Genomic DNA, 24,971 nt, shown 5'->3' with positions numbered 1-24,971 from the left:
GCATAATAAACCCACACTGATGCCAGTGTGGGATTTATTATACCATGCACATGGAGAGCATCTTAGAGATGCCTTTATTGCACGGTTAGTGGTTGGTTTGGTAGGGTGTTGGCGCTCCTAGGTGGTACACAAATCTATTGGGTGCAACGTAGTGTTAGTGCGGTGCAAAGGGGTAAGGAGAACCACCCACTCCACACTGAGTGGTAAAGACCACAGACAGAAAACACAACAGTCCCCTGCACACACCTGCAGTGTAAAGACACATTTGTGACAGTATAAAAAATAACAACAATCCGCTGCAAGGTCTTTTGATTCAGTTTAATGCTCTTCTTGTATCTGGTTATTCATAGCCTTAGCCAACATGTGTTTCGTCTTGTCTAAGGGTAGTAAATAGTGACTTCTTCAGGGTTTAGAAACACACAAATGTACACTTTGACTACAGTAGGTATGAGACAATTACACTCATTGGCAATATCCCACTGTGACATGGTGTCAAGAAGATCTCGATTCATGTTTCCTAGTTGAAATAGTGGAAACCCATTCTAACGTGCATAGACCAGATCGATGGTCAGTGGTTAGGTGACTAAATAGTGATCCTAGATTATGCAGTGAGTCATGTATAATGGAACACATTAGTGACTATGCAGCAAGTCAATTGCGTGACTTCATTTAGAAAAAACAACAGTGCTACAGCCAATTGAGTGACTTAATTTGTAGAAAGACAATAACAGTGCTATAGCCGGTGCACGTAATAACTTCCCCTTAATATTGCCTAAAGTTTAGTGAATTACTATGAAAAATGGGGGTACCTAAACTCCTGTGTATCAGGTCCTGAGGAAATAAAAAAAATATATAATAGAAACTGAGATATTATTACTCCAAGAAGTTACTCCAGCGGGGAATGCGGTATGGAATAGGCGTATGACAGAACAAACCTCTGTTTCGGTTATAATTCCGTCCCGAAGGATATCAAAATAATGTGTGTTTACGTACAGAGATCAATCGATATATAGTTGTGCCTAATATGTGACAGTCCTTGTCCAAGGTGCAAGATATTTTTTTGCTGTTGCCCAGTAATGGCTCTAAGAATCAAAAAAAGATATACAGGTTCACTTGTCACCTTCCTGCGGATAATTACGAAGAACATGTTTCAACAAACTACTTAGTAGAGTAATGGTGGCCCCACGTTCCTCGTTATAGGTATCGCATGTAATCAGATATTATGGTTTTTTGATGTCCGATTATCAGATGCTTTCTTTCTTAGCATAAAGGTTCAAAGATACCAGCAAGTGTATTGCTGTTGCATGTTGGCCGATCCTAGACAAAAGTCGGGGCCAAAAAAATCAGGAAAAGTAAACGAGTAAGGAAATGTCATGCATAGTGTGTAAATTCACTTATAAAGGGCTAGCATCCTCTGCAGGGAGCTCTGTGACTAGAACTAGGAGTACATAGGCCCCAGGGAAGTGCTTCCCGGCAGCAGCTCTGCTTCCGAATCCGCGTGTGCGCTGGATAGCGTTAGTGTCCTGCTGGAAAGCTCATATTTAAATAGGAGTTATGTAAAAATAAAAGAGGGACTATCTGCAGTTTCATAGCCTGGGCTGTTTAGAACCCCGAGTTGCGTAGATGACCTCCACCATCTTTGAATGTGATCCAAGTCCCCTGTGCAGTCTAAGTGACTAGAAACTCAGCACCACTGGCATACAGTGAGCGGCGACTCAATATAGAAGGGCTGTGAAGGCCATTCTGGTCATGTGCCCTTAGAGTGTGCGAGGTAATACCCAAATTAAAATAAAATATCAACAAAAAGGAATGTTAGGAAAAGTGGGAGAGAGTTCTGAAAATCTATTACTGGTAAAGGTATATAACTGCGCTGTACAAATCATTTATGCTCAGACTCAGTAGTACAAAGCAGGACCTACAGACAGTCCTGTTTTGGAAATTACAATATGACAAAATGACAAAGTAAGTGCCAATTCACTGGTAACATAAGGTGTAGGAGAAACTTTATAGGTAAATGCACATGAATCGTAAATGCAAAATAGTTGTGCTTATTCCTATGGTGCCAAACAGGGCCTTCAGACAGACCTGTTTTGGAGATGTCGAGTCATATGTATTGCCACATAACCGAGTGTATGCACCAGAACACTAGCAACAGAAGCTCATAGTCTTAAGTATCGTTACCCTGGTAAGGTGAGAATTAGGTATTTTTACAGTTAAACACTTGGATAGATTGGTATATGCTGAGATCGGTGTCATTCCCCAAGGACATACTGCAATTCATGGTCAGTATTAAGTTCCAATTCCAAACTCTTAAGCTGCATGATTTAAGTTGCTTCCTTTCTTCGCAGTATAACTCTCTTGTTATGTTTCATAAAGGTAACCTAATATAGGCCCAGGTAACATCATACCCTTTCACCTACATCACCTCACCTACATTTAACAGTAACGAGCCTTATTAGGATTAAACAGCTTTTATGGACTGAACCTTTTACCTAGTTGTAGGCCTAGGTGCAGAAGGAGGGTTTTTCCTGAACAATGGTGTTCTATGAGTACATCTTTAGATAACACAGTATGCACAAATATTCATAGGGCTACTTGGAAACACGGCAGGGGCTATACACCACCTTCCTAATATCTACGCACAAGATTCATCACACGTATTCCTCATAGCCTACAATGGCTAACACAAGAACAAGGGACAAAGGGAACCTATATACTTTTCTGTATAAATACAGCACCTCTTACTAGCAGTAGATAGAGGGAACCAAGACTTCTAGAACGACACACTGACCTGAGACGCTGAGGCTCCTGCATGCAGACTCTCTAGCTGACAGTGGTCTGAACATCCCTTGTGGGGTGTCCAACTCGAGACCAAGAAGGGCTCCAACATTTCTCACACTATAGGTAATAGGGTTCGACTAAATCCTAGAGGGATTCTTGACTTTTACACCTACTTATAAGCTAGGTACACTTAGGTACATCTAGATCGGCATCGTAGGAGTATGCGCACTTTTATCATGCATTTGTATTTATTCATGCTAATTGCACGATGGTAGAACTGTACTATCCCCCCCCCCTCCCCCTGACAAAAATTTCTGAAACCTGGTACACTACATAATCAACTGCCATCCGCATATCCTAGGCCATATCCGGCAAATAATGTTAAACACTAAGATTGTTTAACAAACTGCAGGTTTGTGAATGGGTGTGGTTAAATGACAGAGGTTTATTACACAGTACAATTCAAAATTTTCCTAGATAAAATGTGCACAAATTTCTAGCAGGTCAGCAAGCAGCTGCAGTAGTCGTCTTCACACTGCCTGGCTGTATAAAAAATGTAAGTATGGAAAGACAAGATCTGAAGTACAGTGCAGCAGCTGTCCTCAACAGCCAGGCCCAGCTCTGTACACACAACTTGAGGAGTGCAGCAGCTGTCCTCAACATTCTGCACCACCCAAGAGCTTAGGGAGCTGCCCTAGGCTCTCAACACACGACTCCAGGAGTGCAGCGCCTGCCCTCAACAGATCGCATCAGCTCTGTGCACACAACTCCAAAAGTGCAGCCCTTGTCCTTAACAGCCTGCATCACCCAAGAGTAGTCCTCGGCTCTCCGCACACAGCTCAGGAGCTGTAAGAGTTCCCCTTTGCACTGTGCCCCATCTGAGAGCTACTTTCAGTAGTGCATCTATTGTATATTATTGTGATGTCAATTAACTTCTACGACTAATGACTTAATAGAGGACCACCAAGAGATCAATAACGACCAGGGAGTGATGCAATGGAGGTCTTCAGGGCTAATATGGACTCATGCATACTGAGGGAAAAGGAACTATGAAGCTGTAGGGCAGCCATAATGATTGCAGCCATCAAGGCCAGCGACAAATTTGGACAACATTAAAGGAAATTTAAAGAACTGGATTATTAAATTCCTCAGGAAAGCCATCAAGCCGTCTGAAATCCGAACCTAAGCAGATACATGACCACTATTTGAAAGAGAAAATGTCTGTGTTGACAGTTTATCACTATAAAGCGTAGTCATTTTAAGTTTTAAAGTATTTATTGCACAACAACACCGTGGTAAGACAAGAAGAAGAGACAGCAACACACACAAAGCTGGGAATACCACTATTAAACACAGGTGTACATAGAACTTACCACGGCATCTTAAAACATTTTCAGAATAAAAAAAACTTCTAAACGATAAACAAAGTGTTACAGTGATCTGTTGTGAACCAACTGGGAGTAGTTGGGATAGAAGAAGAAAGTAGTAAGTAGTCGCTTCTGCACACCTCCAAGGGGTTCCCACCGAGGACTAAGGAACTTTCCAGCCACCCTGCAGTCACAGATGAGGTTTTCAATAAAGTTAATCGTATTAGCTATACTCTCCCCGAACGGTCTCAGCTGCAGTGGGAGGCAAGCAGTCTCCTGTTCTGTGGAACCAAAAGTGAACAGACTTCTTTTAGGCAAGCAGGCGCCCTGTGAAGGACTGTCTGTTAGCTTTCACGTACCGGTTAGTGATTTAAAATGTTCCGAGGCGAGATATTTCACAGCGAGGCGGCAGGCAAAGGACAGCAATTAAAGAAGGAAAGTCAGCAAGCAAGAAGCAAACGGCAGGAGTGAAGAAGCACCACACTACCAAAAGGTAGTAATATGCAAGGGCTTTATGCACGCAAAATTTTGCGGCATTTCCTGCATCTATAATGCTGTCCCCCTCATTGGTGGAATGTCAGTGGTGACGTTCCTATGTGCTGATTGGCTGCTGTTTCCCAATCCAGAAGCCCCATTTGATATGGAGGAAGAAATACCGGAAGCTAACGTACTTGCAACATTAGACGGTTAACAAAGGTGAGATTTCAGGGTGGAGTGAGCGCCCCCCTGAGATGGTGTCGCGCCCCCCCAGCTAACATATTCTACACGAGAACAACAACTGTTCAATAAACCTTTTATTAAAACGCCCAGACTGTTTATTCTGTGCATCTCTGAGATAAACTAAATGAGCACGAGTGACTGAGTGAAAAGTAGTACATCGTTTCCACGATCTTGAGGGATCAAGGTTGTCATGTTCTAAGGCTGCCAGAACCTAATCTCTCCCAGATAAGAGGAGATACTAGTGGCACTGCGAGTTAGAAAACATGCAAACAGGCTAACATATTTGGTGGGGGTGCTCAGAGTTAGTCTGCCACCAATCCTCCAGTTTATGTTATCCAAACACGCAGGTCCTGCATGGGTACTATAGGAACTACACGACACTCTGTTACCACCCCTCTGATAGCTGGGTATGGTGTCAAAGACATAAAAGGAGAAGGAGCTGTGACTGTCTTGGGCAGGGCACTCAGCTATGTGCATGGCTTTTGGATATCTAGGATCAGCTTGCTTAACTGCTCTCATGTGTTCACCTTTGCGATCTTTCAAGCGTCAAACGGTACTACCAATATATTGGCGTTGATACTTGCATTCGATCGCATATACCACATACTTAGTGTGGCAATTAATGTTAGCATCAATCTTGTATACATGGCCATTGGGGCCAGTAAATTGTTTCTTCTTATCGGAGGCCCATCTGCACACTGTACAATGTCCACATTTGAAGAAGCCCAGACTAAGAGGCGTAAGCCAATGTTCGTGTGTGCTTTCTCTAAGGTAGCTGGGACTCAGCATGTTCCTGAGGCTTTTTCCCTTTCGGTATGTTACCTCCGGTCTGGAGGAAACAAAGGTTAAGTGTTTTGTCAGCGCGGAGTAAGTGGCAATGCCTTCTCATGCTCCATGTGAGTGTCTTGAGTAGTGTGCTGTACACTTTTAAAAGTCGGATGGTACCTAGGTCATCTTTCTTAGTTTATCTTGCAGGGTGTGTTGCCTGCTGATCTTGGAGACCCGGTTTAGGGCATTGTGTATAGTTCTCTGGCTATAGCCCCTGCGTTTGAATCTATCTTCCATCCCTCTTAGGCATACGTTAAAGTAATGATGTGTGCTACAGTTGTGCCTGGCACGTATAAATTCCCCATAGGGATGGCATTGATCTGGTGCCTCGGGTGAGCGCTTCCTGCCTGTAGTAGAGTGTTGTAAGCCGTTGAATTTCGGAATGTTCTCAATTTTTTTGTCTAGATAAAGAGTTCCACGTCTAGTTTACTATGGTGGTAAGTGAACCTAATGTTAGAGTTGTTACTGTTCAAAGGAGTAAAAAAATCAAGTAACTTTACAGTACTTCGATTCCAGATCATTAGGCAGTCGATGTACCTGCCCCAAAACAGAATAGAGCAAAAGAAACAAGTGAAGGACGGAATGCTGAACAATGCAAATATTCACCACCAGTCACAAAAATCTGGGTTTAATCCATTGTTCTTTTGCTCACCATGCCACCCCAGTTTAGACCAGGGTATATGCAAATCAGTCTTGACCCTGTGGCTCATGGGAACACTCCAGCCCGAACTGCCAAGCCAGGTCCTCCCTGGACCGGAAACACGCATCCTAGGGCCGGATTTGGAGTTTCACCCCTCATCAGATAAGATAGCTTTATTCCAGTGGCACAGTGAGCCTGGGACCCATGTCTGGGCATACTCGGCACACTTCGGTCAAGGAAGCAAAAGACACATAATTGATAGACGGAATGTAGAACAAATCAAAACATTCACCCCCAGTCAAGAGATCTGGATCAAATCCATCATTCTTTTGCTCACCATGGCAGCCAAGTTTAGACGTGGCCATATGCAAATCAGTCTTGACCCTGTGCCTCATGGGAACAGTCCAGCCCAAACTGTCAAGCTAGGTCCTCCCTGGACCGGAAACAACCATCCTAGGACGAGTTTTGGGGTTTTACCCCTCATCAGCCAGGATAGGACTGATTTGCATACGGCTGGGTTCAATTTGGAGTGGCATGGTGAGCAAAAAAACAATGAATTTTGGCCCAGATCGCTGCATTGGGGTGAATGTATGACATTCTTCTGCATTCTCTCCATCAATTGTTCTTTTTGCAGTTGTCACTCCGAGTTGGACGGGAATGCCCAGACGTGGGTCCTGTGCTCTCCATGCTACTGGAGTCAAGCTATCCTGGCTGATGAGGGATGAAACCCCCAAACCGGTCCTAGGATGCTTGTTTCCAGTCCAGGGAGGACCTGGCCTGGCAGTTCGGGATCGACTGTTCAAATTGAGCACAAGGTCAAGACTGATTTGTGTATGGCTGGGTCCAACCTGGAATGGCATGGTGAGCAACAAAACGATGGATTTAGGCCCAGATCTCTGTACTGGGGTGGATGTATGACATTGTTCTGCATTCTGTCAATCAATTGTTCTTTTTCCAAAATAGAATTGAATCATTCCATTCTCTGCCTTTTGTGCCCCATATCCTCCTCCACCCATCCCATGAATAAATTAGCATGCAACGGGGAAAATTTAGAACCCATGGCTATCCAACGAGTTTGTCTGTACCATGCGTCTTTAAAAAGGAAGACATTATTTTTAAGGATCAGTCTAGTCATTCCCAAAAGCATTTCAGTGTACTCTCAGTGTATGTCTTAATGCCTGCAAACCCAAATCATGTTGGATACTCGTAGAGAGAGTAGTAACATCTAGAGTCACTAATGCATGTTCTCCTCCCAAGTTATGTCTGCAAGTATGCGAAGTATATGCTTAGTGTCTCTTACGTATGACGGTAGATTCCATCTTCTGGAGAAAGATGTCCACTTATTCGGACAGTCTCTCTGTGGGATCACCTATACCAGATACGATAAGTCTACCCGGGGGAAAGGGGAGATTTTTATGTATCTTTGCCAAAGTGTACAAACAAGGTTATCTGGGACAGTCCACTTTGAGATATGTGTACTCATTAAAGTCCAAGAGTCAACCGAGAGTGGCCCCTTAAGGTGAAATCCGACCCCAAAACACACCCCTGCACCCAGCCGTCCTGCACCCTGTATAAGAGAACTTGAGGTGCACCTAAGTCCCCGAGCCCTCCTACTTACCTACCCAGCTGTTGGTTCCTACTGGAAGTCTTCCTGGACTGAGCCTGCAGCCAAAATCCAAAACCGGCCACTCACATTGAAACAGGGCACAGATGCCAAAACAGAACCCTGCACACAGCCGCCCCTGTGCCGCTGTGTGTGCACTTTGTGCGCTAAACTCGATCCCCTGTGCCCTGAGCTTAAGTCCAGGAGCTTTGCTCCCAAAGTTATACTTAAGCCAGGGTAGAGGGACCTCCACCTAGGGTGGAAGTGTAGAGGTATGCCGGGTGTGGATACGTGAACCCGAGACAAATCACTAACTGCTATAGGTACCACACCTAATGTATTATGGGCTCAGCACTATACTCTCATGGCATTACCAGCTCAGTGCGGTAAAGGAAGAAATTCCTCTTTGTTTAGTAACCCTCACACACCATAGTGGTGTCATGCTTCATCATCGGGTTCACCCTGACTCCTAAAGGTCAGGGTGGGTTCGACCATATTCCAAGGGGCACTTAGGCGAGATAGGCTAGGGGGTCAAAAGATAAAAGTCCTCCTACGCCTCCCGGTATCCCTTTATTATTGAAGCAGGACCTTTGAGGAAGTAAGTGGAGATCGGGGAATTCTCTGCTAAAAAGATGGCAGCTATGGCGAAATTGAGGTAGCATGGTGAACTAGTTACTAAACTAGAGAGCACTGTTTTTCTTTTTTTCCACACAACTATGCACCATCAAACGACGCAGCATGCCTATAAGGCAACCCTTTCTACGGCTCCCCTTGAAATATGTGCATTCCACCATAATAGGGTAAGAGATGAGTGTGAGATGAATAACTATACCTAGGAAATGTGAAATTACAGCATAAAAGGTGACATGCGAGGTTGTGGATCAGCTTTGTGGGATCACACATTGGTGTGTTTTTTTAATGTGTTTTTAATGTGTAGATTGTTCACATAAGAGTAATAATGATACGGTCACTTGTCACACACCGCAAAACGCGAAGCAAATGGGACGACAATGTCCACAATAGGTTCACCATGAATGACCACAGTTAATCACGTTTATTTGGAATGTATCACACAAATATACAGAATAACGTATACAATTCTTGGTGTCCTCTCATTTTTCTCTAACAGGCGGATATAAGACACGAGTAATCCGGATGGAAGATAAGTACAACTTCCATACCATTGTTGAGAATGCAGCTTTCTGCATCCTCCAAATGAAAAATTAGGTATAGCCTTCATTGTGACCAGGGAGGGAACTTCGAATTGCCCTGACGAAAGCCCGGGACCCAAGAGGCCAATTTTCAAGGGCTGAAACATGTTGGCAAGATACTAGGCAAGACACTAGGGTCATAGGACCATTACCTCTTCAAGACCCCTTGTATATATGTTTTTAATATCCCCATAAAAAAGGGATACCTGGAGACGTAGGAGGACTTTCATCTTTTGACCCCCTGGTCTATCTCTCCTAAGTGCTCGCTGGAATATGGTTGAGCCCACCCTGACCTTTAGGAGTCAGGGTGAACCCAATGAAGAAGCATAACACCACTAGGATGTGTGAGGGTTACTAAACAAAAAGGAATTTCTTCCTTTCCCGCACGGAGCGGGTAACGCCACGAGAGTATAGAGCTGAGCCAGTAATACATTGGGTGTGGTACCTATAGCAGTTAGTGCTTTGCTTCCACAACCTTGTAGCCTGCTCGTGATCAGCCACCAACCAGAGGCCCCCTATCCACCATTGGATAACATTGGGCCTCAGCACTCTGCACCCAGCTGCCCTAGTGCTGCTGAGGTTGCTTTGAGAATGCATCCTTGACCCTGGGGGAACCCTGGTTCTAACTCTAGAATACCAACTCCTACAAACAAGAACTTACCTGTAAAACGATAACTTAATTTCCTCCCACAGGATTCTATTGACTGCTTTTCCTTGAAAATTCTTCTGTGTGGAGTTGGTTTGCATGAAACATTGAAAAACTGCATATGTGTTAAAAGTGAATTACTTACCTTTTGTTTAGGAAATGTCTGTAAAGATATATCTGTAAGAGACATAGATTAGTTATGGATTCCTCACCTTAGAATAACCCCCAGGCATCAGACTGGATCCTGAGAATTTCTCTTCAGGAGTACCCCTGCGCGTCGGTAGGTGGCGTAGGTCGACTCTGCGTTGGTCATTGGCGTAGTGGTCGCCGGAATGACGTTGTGGTATCTACTTAGATGCTACCCCAGCGTGCTGACTTCAGTTCTTTACACGACATTCCACGGCAGAGCCATGCAAGACACTGACCCCTGGTGCTCAAAACTAGGGCCCTGAAGGAAAGTCCCTTACCCTAGAAGTCAGTTCGCAGAACAGGGAGGATGGGTAGGGCGGTGAGGAATCCATAACTAATCCATGTCTCTCCCAGATACATCATTACCGAAGGTAAGTTACTTGCTCATCTGAAAGAGACGATTAGTTATGAATTCCTAACCTTAGAATAGATACCCCAGCAATAACAAGCTTGAAAGTGGGTCTGCAAACCAAGTTCACACCATGAAGTCCTGGAAAACAGAACGGCCAAAGAAGCCATCGCTCTGGACTTGGCTTTCCAGGCAGTGATGTTTAGTAAAGGTGTGCAAAGAAGCCCACGTACTTGCCCGCCATATGTCATTAAGGGGGACCCCACGTCCCAAAGCAGTAGTGGCTGCCGTCGCCCTGGTGGAATGGGTGTGCAACCCCACTGGAGATTCCTTTTTCGCTAAGGAGTAGCAGATTTTGATGCAAAGAATGACCCATCGGGAGATGGTTCGCTTTTGCACAGCCCGACCTTTCTTGGCGCCCACATAGCCAACAAAGAGCTGGCCATCCACCCAGAATTGTTTTCTGCGATCCAGATAGAAGGAAAGCGCACATTTTGGATACAGATGGTGGAGCCACTCTTCCTCTTTAGAAGGATGCGGGGCGGGAAGATGGTGGGCAAAGTGATTGTATGTCCCATGTGGAAAGAGCTAACCACTTTGGGGAGGAAAGAAGGCCTAGTACAAAGGACAACTATGTCCGGATGAACAGCCAGGAAAGGAGGTTTTAAAGAAAGAGCCTGTAGCTCACTCACCCACCGAGCAGAGGTGATGGCAACCAGCAACAAAGTTTCAAGTGTCAGAAGTCTGAGAGGACAGTTATGGAGCGGCTCGAAGGGAGCGCACATAAGATAGGTCAGAACCAGGTTCAAGTCCCACTGAGGCATTACGATAGGAATTGGAGGATACAAATGACGAATGCCCTTAAGGAAGCGATTAACAATAGACGACTTGAAAAGAGAAGGCTGGTCAGGAAGCCGAAGAAAGGCAGAAAAATAGCCTTTTAGGGTGCCCAGAACAGAGCCCTGCTGGGCCAAGGAAAGAATGAAGAGGCGGACCTCAGAAAGGGGGGCAGAAAGGGGATCCACAGCCTTTGCTTTGCACCATGCCAAAAAAGTGTTCCATCTACCGTTTTGGTGGAGGGATGACTGGCTGCCAAGATAACATTACAGACTTCAGGATGAAGGTCAAAAGCTGTCAACTGTAGCAGCTCAGTGTTAAGGGTTCTGTGATGGGTTTTTAAGTGTGCAGGAAGAATGGCGCCCGGGCTGGTAGCGGTAGGTAAAATGAGAAGCAATAAACGTACAACGGTGCTACAAGGTCAGAGGAGAACCCAAAACCTCTGCAAGGAGTGGCAAGGGCCCACTCGGTGAATATAACAACAGTCCTGTGCACATGTTATGAAAGGTACATACAAATGTCATCAATTGTGAAAAGAAATTCGCATTTCAGAGAGACAAGGTAGACATAAAAAATGGTTTCTTTCAAATTAAGTGTATTGAAACTTCCTTTCTGGAAGAGTGACTTCAAAGAAAAACAACCAGCTGACACGTGTTTCATCAAGCGGGCGCTGGACCCGTGACTCTTCAGGGCTGCCGGAGTTCAACAGATAAGATCGAATAGCCGGTGATAATTCCAACCCGGCGTGGGCGGGTAAAGTTGAGGTATTAAACGAAGCAAATCTTGTAAAGATGCAATTAAGGACGGGCGGGTACAGCCATTTTAGCAGGGATCTGTGATAGTAGCGGAGAGACAAGTACGCCTTTTTCAATGTGGGCGTGACTTTGTAAACAAACTTCTTTTAAATAAAATTAATTATCAACATAGAGAAAGGAAGCCTTACATTCTAGTAATAAACCTAAAAAAGATTCTTTCAGATCACAGAGAAGGATTTCATTGTCGGCCATCTTTTCATGATATCCTTTAAATTAAGTACAATATATAATGCATGCAGAAGGGTTATAAATCTTACATATTTCCACAGTATATCACATTATTTGTCCTTCTTTTCCCATTACTGAGATCCTGCACATCAGATCCAAAAATTAAAGTGAACTAAAAAACATGACATAGGTTCATTAACCTACAATGCTCATTAATTATATATATATATATAATATATATATATATATATATATATATATATATATATATATGTTCATTACACACATCCAAGGATCGTACATCCATAAAGGAAAGCAGCACTCGCAGGGGGTTGTTCCAAGCCAATTCATTCGTGGCGGAACAAACAGCAATGACGCGTTTCGCCGTAGGGCTTTGTCAAGTTATGAGAAAAGCAGAGACGCACAAGAACTTAATAGTTGCCAGAATGCCATAAAGAGCAAAGAAGGACTGCATAATTTTAGGACGAAAACGGCAGCCATCTTGGAACGTATATACATTCAAATAGATGCGCTTGTGTTGCTGTACAATAGCAGTTTACAACTGTGCCATTACTCGCTCATGGATCCCATATATGAAAATCCAGACATGATATAGCCCTGTATGGGCAAAAGCAATGGATTGCTTTTGCCCATACAGGGCTATATCATGTCTGGATTTTCATATATGGGATCCATGAGCGAGTAATGGCACAGTTGTAAACTGCTATTGTACAGCAACACAAGCGCATCTATTTGAATGTATATACGTTCCAAGATGGCTGCCGTTTTCGTCCTAAAATTATGCAGTCCTTCTTTGCTCTTTATGGCATTCTGGCAACTATTAAGTTCTTGTGCGTCTCTGCTTTTCTCATAACTTGACAAAGCCCTACGGCGAAACGCGTCATTGCTGTTTGTTCCGCCACGAATGAATTGGCTTGGAACAACCCCCTGCGAGTGCTGCTTTCCTTTATGGATGTACGATCCTTGGATGTGTGTAATGAATATTGTGTAACGGGCACACCCCCGTTTGGCGTGCACCCGCCCACGAGTGCAACCGGCTGGTGTTTTTGAAGCTTGGGAGATATATATATATATATATATATATATATTTATATATTAATTTTCCTCACAAGACTTACATTGGCCTGACATGAAGTAGCAGAGACAGCATGCCAACAAAGAAAGCCAACAGATCAACTGCCCAGTCCTATATGATGGAGCAGAAAGGTAACCTGGAAGACAGGGAATAGGTTATAATTGTATCCCAAATAGGCAACCTGGTCACACAATAGGTGAGATGGAGCTCATGTTTCGAGCAGATCCGTTTACAGGGGTGAGGAGCAAAATTTGGAAGTAAAACATGTTCATTCACTAATAACTTAGGAGCTGTTTTACGACCCTGCATAAAATCGGTTCTACAGTTAGCAAATTAAGCCTAGTGCAAAGGTCAGACAGCCCTGCAACCCCCTCTCACAGGACTAAGGGAGTAGGATCTCACGATGGCCATGTGTAGCGCAGTATATATACATATATATATATATATATAAATCATAAATTGGCACTGCTGAAACACCCTTTGATCTCGATACATTTAATACCTATGTGATTTTCCGAACTAAGAAACAACACACAAAAAACTGCAGCAAACACCTTATATAAACAATGATCAAAAATCAAGATAAGATGATGAAACCTAAAATCACTTCAGCATTTAAAGTATAATCAGTATGACAATTGTTCTTACCAGTTGTATTAAGTGTTCTTTACAATAACCACAGTACTTAAGTGTTTCTGATTCAGCCCCCTTCTCTGCACAGAGGAGTCCGGCTGATTGTGCACTGTAAAGAAAACACACACCAAATGTAAGAACCATTTAAAATACAATCAAACTCCAGACGGTACCAAAGATGCAGTAAAAGCTCATAGTAATTATCTGAAAATTCATGTGCACAAAATATCACCAAGAGTCAGAGAGATAGAGAACTGACTTAAAAGCATATATAAAAACACTGATCCTTTCACCATTAATGATGGTCCTAGTATTTTGGGTCATACTTGACGGAGAGGTGCATAAAAGTCACCTACCTACATTTTCACCTTAGTCTTCTTTAACCCCTTCCACGGTTATGACGAGCCCAGCTCGTCATGAGGCACAGTGGAGCTGTGCTCATGACGAGCTGGGCTCGTCATAAAGGTTGTGACCCCCCACGCGCAATTGATTCCCTGCCTGAGCGGGAGAATCAATCAGTGGGCGGAGTCGTGACGAGCCCAGCTGGTCATGAGCACAGCTCCACTGTGCCTCGTGACGAGCTGGGCTCGTCACGAGCACCGCGGCACCCCGCCCCCACAAGCCATGGGGGGATTTACTGCAGCGGCGAAGGGGTTAATCAGAGTAGTCACCTTTATCAGACTCACTTTTCATAGTGCTTCCCCGAATAGGGCTCGCCTACTGACAGCTTTCGGCCATCTGTTACCAAAAGACTTCTAGTGACCCATACCAAAACTTAGTGGGCTTTGGGCCAGCCCGCAGATTACCACTGGTTGGTCTTCTTGTCCCTCATATGCTTGCTTTTTATTTGATGGCTTTCCTTTCTTCTCTTGTGTTCGTCCCTACCCTGGAGCATAGCTTCTTTACCATCCTATTCACTGAAAGACTTGTAGCTTTTCACTGCTCACGATACAGGAACTAGAGATTTGTTTTGCTTTCAGCACTCAAAGAAAGTACATGTATTTTCTGCTCTCTCCCTTGTGTGCACTTTACCCCATCACAAGTATCCGCCACTTGCTCCCTCTTATTCCAACCCAGCCTCGTCCATTGTTACCTCTAACTCTCCTTTTAATTTGTACCCTTCTCCCCCACTGTCTCCTGCATTAACTTCTCTTTCACCTGCTCCCCAACCACCAGTCGCAATAATTCATTTAAAATAGAAAATATGTATTTATATAGGACTTCACTCAATCCTCTCACAAGACTGGAAACAAACCACTCCAGAGATGTGCTTGCTTGACTCAATTTACTACATTGTTGCAAGGATTCTGCTGGTAAGCAGATTTGTGCCTTGGGATGACACGAAGTCAAAATGTAGGAGCTGAGTTTCTCTAGAACATCAGTATCTGTCGGCCCAAGTCTGGTTAGCTCATAGTGTCTCACCTGAACTCCTAACCTTTTCAGAGTGGCAGGTGATTTTGGTAAACCTAGAACATGACCCTCTAGTCCCCCAGGGAACAGTGGAAACAGATTGTCACCTTTCCTCTCTCACTCCTGCTTGCCCTTAGTAAACAAAGGAAAAACAAAATGGAAGTTTGCAATACATTTATTGAAACTATCGTAGTCTATCATAAAGCATACGTGCTGTAGTAAGTAGGCAGATACAACTAAGCAACAACCAGCACTGGCAGCAGGGTGTATACAATAAACAACCCCACCATGTAAATTATCAGCTTACGCCTATCCTTACAGTGTAAGCAACGGAGTATATTCGTGTTATCTGGGATTAGCAACGGATCCCATACCTGTTGTGGCTGTTAGGTGATACACATCACGCATCCTAAAATAATGGCATGAAAACAAATGTGTTCTGTGTGGCTGTGCAAACCCAAAGCAGCCTAAAATATCTAATATGCTAAACTAAGGGAGGACCAAAGTGGGCACAAAAGAGACATCACTATAACATTAGGTTTAAGGCGAAATGTCTTCAGCCGTACGTATCAAATTGAACTAAGCAAGCACATCTATGGAGTGGCTCATCATCTTACCTCTTACACAGAAGAGTGAGGTAAGTTCTACATATATCTGTAAGCGGGGTCTCACAGACATCCGCATTCGGGGCATTCATTATATTTGGTTTTGTTGGTAGCTGCCTTCAGTTGCTCAGTTTTCACAAAGAGCTTACATACAGAATTACAATTTTACTTTTATTTCCTGCTCCAAGAGGCTCTACCATCTAGAAACGGTAAATAAAAAATTAAACGGCTGCCGCATTATGCCACATATGTTTTCACACTGGCCAATGAGGAGTACGTGCACATTCATGCAGGCAGGTTTTCGTTTGTTTTATTCTTCTCTTTGCTGATTCTGCAAAAACCATCGGCAAAGCCAAACTGTTGAAAAGGCGGGATCTACTGGTTTTGCCAATGTGTTTTCCGACTTATGGATACTTAGCAACAGTAACAGACACTGGTCTGAGCCACAATATATCATGATGTACACCCGGCGTATTGCCTCATTTTAAATTGCAGACATTGCTGTAATGGTTTTTTGCTCAATGACGGGGATGTAGGATGTTGATTATTCAGAATAGGTAATAACCTATGAACTGTTAATAAAAGGGCATACGTCTGAATTCCAATCTGCAGTCAGATCACATGGGAAGAGGAAGAAAAGCACCATAGAGTAGAAGAAAAAAATATGGACAAAGGTTGTTCAAGGCTGCTTGATTACTTTTCGTATCATCCAATATTTACTATGTGCCGATGCTTTGATTAACTACCACATGGTGGTGCTGTCTGATTATTTTGAGGTCTTGCCTAGCGTTGCAGCGCACGCGCTACTCGCTTTGCAAGCCATGTAGTATTAGGTATCGCTGGAAGCTTCGTGGAAGCTCCGCTCGCTCTCCACCCATCTTTTTCATTGGCTTGTGTTTCAAATGCTGCCTTCCTATTGGTTGTAGGCTTCCAAGTCCCTCCTTATGACGACCATGTCGTCTTTTGTGTCCTTCTATGGCTACCGGCCCCTTTACTGGACAGACTACTTTCCTCCCATGCCCCCCTCCTCCCTCAGCCCGATGCCTTCTTGCGCCCCCCCCCCCCTTGTGCCTTGTTGCACGCACGGATTCTGTTTGCAATGCAATAGGCCTCGTGTAAATATGAGTCCTATTGCATTGCCAATGCTCGTTTGCCCTCCTCCTCAACCCCAGTTGTTGTCTGCGCGCCCTACTGCCTGATGGTTTGACTATTCCAGCATGCCCTTCACTGGCCGATTAACCCAGTTCAGTGTACAGTGATGCTGTGCTTCCTACCAGGACTGTCGCTTTGCAACATTCGTGCCCCCGTGCCAGATGGCCCCCGCCAAAACACGTGAACTGGAGCTTCCTGTGCAGCCTTCGGCGCAGCAGCAGATCTGCGGCCGCAGATACGGCGCACAAGGTAACCTCGGACGTGCACGTGCATTAGTAAAGTGGTGCAGACTCCTGCCTCTAGGTTGGACAACACCGTGGGATGGAGCCAGGCAGAAGGGAATGCATGGGTGAGTCGGGGGACACCTCGCTAAGCTTGCTGAACAGCTAGACAGCAGGCAGAGGGGTTTAGGCTCAGTGCCTAAGTAGGACAGAGAGCGGCATAGCGTGTGATGGAAGCCTGCAAATGGTCGCTGGCACAGCCCAGCAAACCCACGGAGGCTGCACAAGACCCCTGACCTCCCACTGGACTCCGGGAGCCCAGAGCGGATGTCGCAGAGGAGGCTACACTGCCTGCGAGGACAGACGTCGGGCTGCGGTTACACCTGCCTTGGCATCCTCAGCTCCACATGTGGAAACAGATGTGTAGAGATCAGCACAGTGCACCCATAGCTCAAGCTTGGGTTGCACCTGGGCGCCCACGTAAACAGTGCCTCGCACCAATGCCTTCTGGGACTAGGATGAGAGAAGACACCTGCGTGTCGTATGGAGTATTGTACATCTGACATGGCTTAAGATATAAAGACATCCGAATGCCTCACGCCTGTGCAGGAAACCAGACAAAAGAGTTGTTTTCTAAAAAATGCGTGCCAGATGGCTCGGTAGCTAAACACTTGCCTCTTCTGTGGAGGTTATAAAGTCAAATCCTTCTCAAGGCCATTTTAACAGCCCACCCTTCTGATGTTGCTACATTGAGTACCATTACATTCGAACTCTTGGGTGCGGGTACCAGAGAGGTAGTGAGTAATAGCTGCGTGGGGCTTGCTTTCAGTTAAAAATATCAGACTTCGTTCCTACCATTATAATTTATAATTGTACCATCTCTCGTTTACAGTGCTTAGAAACGGCAGAAGTGCAGTCTGATGTACTTCATTAAAGTATATATATAATGTTGCTTTTGTCTCTATTTGAACTACATACTGAAAGACCAAGGTATACTTTATTTAAACATTAGATCTTCCCTGTAGAGAATGGGCAAGTCTCCGTGGAAAGAGTCTAGCCGTTTCTAGGTGTTTTGTCATCCTAGGCGAGAATTGAAAAATGCCGTCCCCTCCCGTGTCCAGATTTATTTGATTTTAAAGTTATAGCAAAAGCACAGAACAGTATTGCGACAAGACTGGGAAAAGTCACAGGATTTGCCTCCCTGGGCATATCCTATTACCTCTGTTCTTGCGCTCTGATTGGGTCAGGGATTCGTGTTCAAAACAGCTGCAATTTGAACCCAAGACACATGTTTACCAAGTGGAGCCAAGGACTAAGAAACACTACATGGCTTAGAGGGGGCAGTGAGAGAAGGGGATGAAGTTGACCTAAATCTGTACCAAATGCTCAGAAACACTTGTTAAACACAATTTTTTTTTTATTATTATTATTTTTTTATTGAGAGTTCATATACAACAATACAGTACAGTACAAGAGACATGACATATTTGAAATCCAATTAATACAGTCTAGAAGAAAAGAATATATTGAAAACAACCATACAGTTTTTAGTTATAACCTTTAAATTATAAAGTGCAAAATTGTGTAAGAGAAAACAGGCAATAGACTTTCACTAATAATCAAAAGATTTTGTTAGAATTAAAATAATATAGGAACTTTAAACTCCCTGTGAGATTTCTCCGTTAATTTTTCATAGCTAGATTTGTAAAGTGCATCGTGCATATACATAACGAACTTAATAAACCAATTTTAAATCCGATTAAATAGTAGCAAGGCAAATTTATGGATCAAACCCACTCCAAAATTTATCATATTTTTTCAGAGCCCCTGATCTTAAAGCGTATTTTCTTTCCCTATCCTGGATTCGGAGTAATTTTATCTTCCATGCTTGGAAAGATGGGACAAGGTCTGTTTTCCAGGACTGTAATATAAGGGATTTAGCTATTAAAGAAGCTATAAAAAGGGACTCATCGTGTTGGGTGTGAATAGAAGAGCAACCTAGGACGGAAGTCAATTCATCCAGGACAATATTAGTTTTAAGGACAATTGAGAGATATTTTTCTATTTCCTTCCATAATACCTGGATTTTGGGGCATTCCCAAACAATGTGTTTCCACGTGCCTTTTCCTTCACATCGGAAACATTTGTCAGCTATTTGGGGGAAGATATTATGCAAAAAGGACGGAGTTCTATATATCAACCATTTGTTAAAGAATTGCATACGTTTAAAATTTGCTCCTCGAAAAATGGTTTTATTAAACGTATTTATTTTGTCCCATACCTGTTGATTAATTGTAATATCTTCCCTCTTTTTCCATCTTTCAGTAATCTTGCTGTAGAGGTCCTGATCTTTACCTTCTCTTAGTGTTTTAATCCAAATACTCATCTTCTTTTGTGTTTTGTTGTTAAGGATAGTGGAAATATTTTCTTTCATGAATAGATTTCCTATAGTGAGTTCTCTAAGTTTTGGATTTATCCTGATGAAGGACCAGTTCAGCATGCAGTGCGAATGGATTAACTGACTATTGATTTCATCCCAGGATTTCCATCTGTTGCCCAAGAGGAAGTCTTCAATTTTCTCAAAGCCATTCTCCTTCTAAATAGTTAATATATATTTGTCCATACATCCAGCGTCTCCCAAGCTAAAATTCATTAAATTTGTCTTGCTGCTAAAATTAGGTAATCCATAGAATTTAAAAAAATGAGTTTTCACCTTAAAGATCCACTGCAGGGATTTATAGCGTACTTTTTATGGATCTTTAGTGATTCTCACTGGGTCATAAATTTTCAATTCCAGCAGCATCCTTTTGATAAAAAAATCATCCGTCTCATGGAAATCTAAAACAGAAAACCTGTGACTATAATGTGCAAAAGACGCAAAATAATATTCTCTAATATTTGGGAGGGACAACCCTCCTTGTGTAGATGATAAATACAAAGTGCTCAGTGCAAGTCTGGAAGATTTTTTTGCCCATAGGAAAGAAGAAATCAGCGCTTCTACTTTTTTAAAATAAGAGGCCTGGATTGCGCAGGGAATTGCACAAAAAAGGAAATTAAAAAGGGGTAATACCGACATACGAATTAGCGATGCCCGTCCTATAATAGACAGGGGTAACAAATTCCACCGGTCTAAAAGTGAGCCCACCTTTTTTAATAAAGGTAAAAAATGTAGTGCAATTTAGTGCAAAAAGGTCGTCTAGGCTATCTGATACAAATATTCCAAGATATCTTTTTGGATTCGTGTTATATATCCGCCTGAATTCCGGAGCTAAAGTGTCTATAGTGCAGTTCACCAGAATAATTTCCGTTTTGATTACATTCATTTTATAACCCCCTAGCTTTTGAAAATCAGAGAAGATTTTTAAAATCCTCCGATGACTAGAGGGTTTAGAATCTATAAAAAGGGCAATATCATCTGCATACAGTTTTATATTTGTCATTCCTAATATTGGGGCTGTGTCAGCTTTAATATTCCTGATGGCGATTGCGAGAGGTTCGATAAATAATGCAAATAAAATTGGCGACAGGGGACATCCCTGTCGCGTACCTCTAGTGACGTTACAGGACCCAATATTTGTATTATTAATGATAATTTGTGCCCTAGAATTCACATACAATTGTCGTAGGAGAAAAATAAAAACATTCGGGAAATTAAATCTACGTAAAATTGCAAACAGGCAATCCCAAGAGACTAGATCGAAGGCTTTCTCCGCATCTAAAAACCAAATTTGAGCCTTCACCTTATTAGTTTTAAAATAATCTAGTGCCTCCAATAAAAATGTAGTGTTGGAATGAAGGTGTCTGCCTGCGATGAAACCGCACTGATCGTGAGCTACCAGGGATCCTATTATTTTATTTAATCGGTTTGCTAAAAGTTTTGTAAAAATTTTATAATCTGTATTCAGAAGGCTAATCGGGCGGTATGAATTTATATTTTCCTTGTCCTTTCCCTTTTTAAACACAAATGAAGGACCATCAAATATAAACTTTATGTAACTGACATTAACTCCAAATTGTTTCATCCAGAAGCCCTAGCTTGGGAGCTCCATCAGATTAGGCATGCCTGCTTCCTCTGGATCAGGCAGGTGCATTTTGTAGATCTGTCCACTTCAGCTGGCCCCCACTCCAAAATAGCACCTGTGAGGATTACAGCTTTGAGCTGCCTGTGCCAGGGTGGAAGTGAGCCCCACTGTAATTTTCTGAACACCGAGAGTCACGCGGATGGGCTTAAAGCAAGGCCAGATTTGTACCCAATGCAAGTTTACTTTTTGCAGTTTTATTTAGGCAAACTCGACCCAAAGGTATCAGAGCGCTTTACATGAGCGCCACTTATGTTACACAAGGACACATTCATTTTTGGCAGGCACTGGAAGGTTAAGTGATTTGCCCAGAAACACAGGATGTTCAGCCAACGCGGAGGCACGAACCTAGTTCCCCAGCTCCTATGTTGGCATCTCTGGCCCTTACCCACATCCTCTCCCCTTGGCACCAGGAGCAGGGCTAAAAAGGGGGAGACGTTGATACAAAAATAAAACCACTGATCAGAAGCACATTTTTAAGACAACACCATTAAAAATAAAAAATTTGGTTGAAATAAACTTCATATTGTGTACCACAGAAGCCCTAGGAAGCGCTAAGAAATGAAGCCTGTCTCTAGTGCTTTCTCAGGACCAGGCACATCGTCTTCTGCAGCGTTGCACCGTTACTACTTACTAGAAGGAGCCTGCGGGGATGACAGCGTCAAGCTGGTGGTGGCCTTGGGAGCCAATATACTCAAGCCTCTGCGGGTAGAGGTCCGTGAGGATGCCTTTTCTGACTGCCGGCTGGCTGCAATCAAAGGCAAAGATCCTTTCTTGATGGGAGATTGACCCCATTCAGCTCTGTGGAACGGATGAAATGCGGAGCTAATGAAAGGCTCTGTGGACCTGGCCAGGGCTTCCTGGGCCCGCCTACCTCACGTCTGCATCCTGCGTGCCGGGTGAGAGTGGCAGGTGTTACTGAAGGAAGAATTGAGCTCCTAATAACGCTCTCACTCCCTCTGTGAAATAACTGCTATCTGCCCTGCTAACGATTGGCATGAAAGGTCTGGCCTAACTACACAAAGTGTGTGTTATAAACAAAGGCAGTGCAAAACTCCATTAACAGTTCGGAAAATGGAAGAGTGTTTTATGTAAGTATATTATGTTTAAAACAATACCAACATGACAAAAATTGCATTAGGCACTTCAAAGTTCCGAGTAACGTCTTCAACTGCAGTTCGGCATTGACGTTAATAGAAATATTTGTGCATTGCCCACAGCTGGCGACCTGAGGCTGTCCAAGTGCTTAGAGGCGGGCACTGGGAGGGAGGCCTTGCTAAAGGCCGGGGCCATGGGCAGGCAAGTCTCGGCTAACGTCCTTCCAAGCAGAGCCATGGACCCTGCTTGATGATGCCCCCACCTGCTCGTGTAGCTCCTCTGCTGCTCCTCGGGGACTCAAAGCTCCCTCCCCTGTGTTCAAGACGGGGGCACAGTGCTGTGCATGCGGTGTCCTCGGACAGGACTCTACCAAAGTGCGCCGGGGCCGTCCAAGGGACCCCGACCTTCAGACACACATGTTTTTTGCCGCCCTCCCCCTTTTTAAACATCCTGTGATTCCCAACAAATCGCTTAATCTTCCTGTGCCTATGAAAATGAATGTGACCTTGTGTTCGTGTAAAGCAATGCACCTTCGACGAGTTAGCGCTATAAAAAGGGACAAAAGTGCACAAAGATAAAAACAAACACAATTTCATCATTATCACTTATAAAAGCACTTTCAAGTATGTGAGTTCAGAATACCAGTTGTATAAAAAAAGATTGTGTTTGATTTAATAGACTATAATGTTGCTTTGTGATAATCGGTGCCATGTAATAATCTGTTTTACCTCTTAAGTTTACTAATGGTTCAAGTTTAAAAACGAGAACTTTTAAAACATACTTCTCAGTGCAGTGCTATAATGTGACATTTTAATATCGAAAGTTCAACTTTAAAGAAATATACTTTTTTGATCTTTGAAGAAACTTTATCATATTTTATGTGATGTTTGTTGTATGATTTATATAGCAGTCATTTTCAGGGTAAGGCTTGAGCACGGGAACTAAAAGCAAAGCCAGACTCCGGCTCGGTTCTCCCTGTTAATTTATTGCCTCGCCGACTTCTACTAGAGATGGGAAAGACCATGGTGGTACTGAGAATTCCACTCCCAAGTGTGAATGTCGGAGATGGTGTTCTATCGAAGGAAGTATTGTGGGAATGGGTGAGACCCTTAAAAACGAGGAAAGTGATGTAAGAAATGGGAAAAGCTTTTTAAAATGATGGAGATACCTGAATAAAAAGCATTCTGAGACAGCAACAATAAGACCAGATGTGGGAATTGATGACACAATGAACGATATGAGTGAAATGTGGTGTGGGTAGACTAGGTTTTAGTGTGACTCGAGTAATGTGTGAGTGTATGAGACTTTATTTGGCCATGTGACCTGTATTGTGAGGAAAAGGTAAGTCTGTGTTAGAACCCTAGGCTTAGGAATGGTTTGATTACTGTTTCATCCTTACAGCATGAATTGCATGCACACCCAGTAGGCAGGCTTCTGCTGATAACCTTAAAGAGCAAACATTGGCAAAGCCCATAGGTCCTACGATTAAGACCAATGGGCTTTGCGAATGTTTTTGGCCATGCTGTAGAGCATCGTGGCTGCTATGCAACATGGCTAATAAAAAAAAGCGATGGTGCTGCTTCAATGACATTTTGTAGGCATATGCATACATGTGTGGCTGCTGTGCAAACCGCATGTACATGCCTACAAAAGGACTGTTTTTTAAATGTACCCAATCCAAAATAGATCGATAAATGAACAAAGTAGCACAATAGTGCTGCTTTAAAGGATAGCACAAAAGCATTGAAAACAAATAAATAATGGATACGCTGGAGCAGGTGGTGGGGACGGTGAGAGGGCAGCAACAAGATTAAGAAAACATGGGCAAAAGAGAGCAGCGCTGCATAGCTAAATACATAAAAGGTCCCAAATGCGAGACCGATTGCATTGCAAATGCTTGTTTAAATTAGCAGCACATCAACAGGGTCCTTACCAAATTAATACATTAGAGAAAATTAATACTGGTGCATCCAGGTTATTTTAACAGCTTTGGGTGATCTGGAATAGTCCAGACTGTCACATATGTAGTAGTTATGGATTGCACTGGTACTGGAATATAGCAGCACTGGCAGGGGCAGTGCGTGGAGCCAGCTGCAGTGGCCTCCTAAGAAATACCTAGGGCACAGACACTTTCTTTTCATAAATTAGCATTGGTGTCATCTCTGGAAGAAATATGCACATTTGTGTAGCTGCTCTGCAAATCTCGGTCTTGAAAACAGCATGGATATGATGAGGGGTCTGGTAAATTGTGCTCAAACTATCTATAGGATACATTTTCTCAAAGCAGCATAAGTGTTGGATGGAGTAGGTGCTCTATCTAGCAACAGTGGATTTGGACAAGGGCTTACATGAATAGGCAGTCAATAGAATTCTAACTACACATTCTGTTCAGATAAAATCTTAGCGATAGTCCATAATAAAAAATGTGAACCACTTCCTCAATCTAGGACGAGCACAGAGGAGGAAATAAACAAGTTATTAATTTCGTTAATGTTATTTTCGGTGGTTGCTGTAACTGCAGAT

At 43.3% G+C, this 24,971-nt stretch overlaps 1 protein-coding gene across 2 annotated transcripts in view; it reads right to left on the bottom strand.

Moving 5' to 3' along the window:
• The window catches only part of LOC144829326 (protein AF-10-like), a 1,339,974-nt gene that overhangs the window by 842,628 nt on the left and 472,375 nt on the right, over positions 1-24,971 (bottom strand). For both annotated transcript variants that reach the window (XM_078688368.1, XM_078688367.1), the window contains exon 6: positions 13,899-13,992. In XM_078688368.1, coding sequence (XP_078544494.1) covers positions 13,899-13,992 — 94 coding nt within the window. The remainder of the gene's footprint in view (positions 1-13,898; positions 13,993-24,971) is intronic.

This window comes from Lissotriton helveticus, chromosome 4_1 (genome assembly GCF_964261635.1).
Source record: "Lissotriton helveticus chromosome 4_1, aLisHel1.1, whole genome shotgun sequence".
NCBI classification, from domain to species: Eukaryota; Metazoa; Chordata; class Amphibia; order Caudata; family Salamandridae; genus Lissotriton; species Lissotriton helveticus.
The sequence above is the reverse complement of the archived record's forward strand: the minus strand, read 5'-3'. Positions and strand labels throughout refer to the sequence as shown.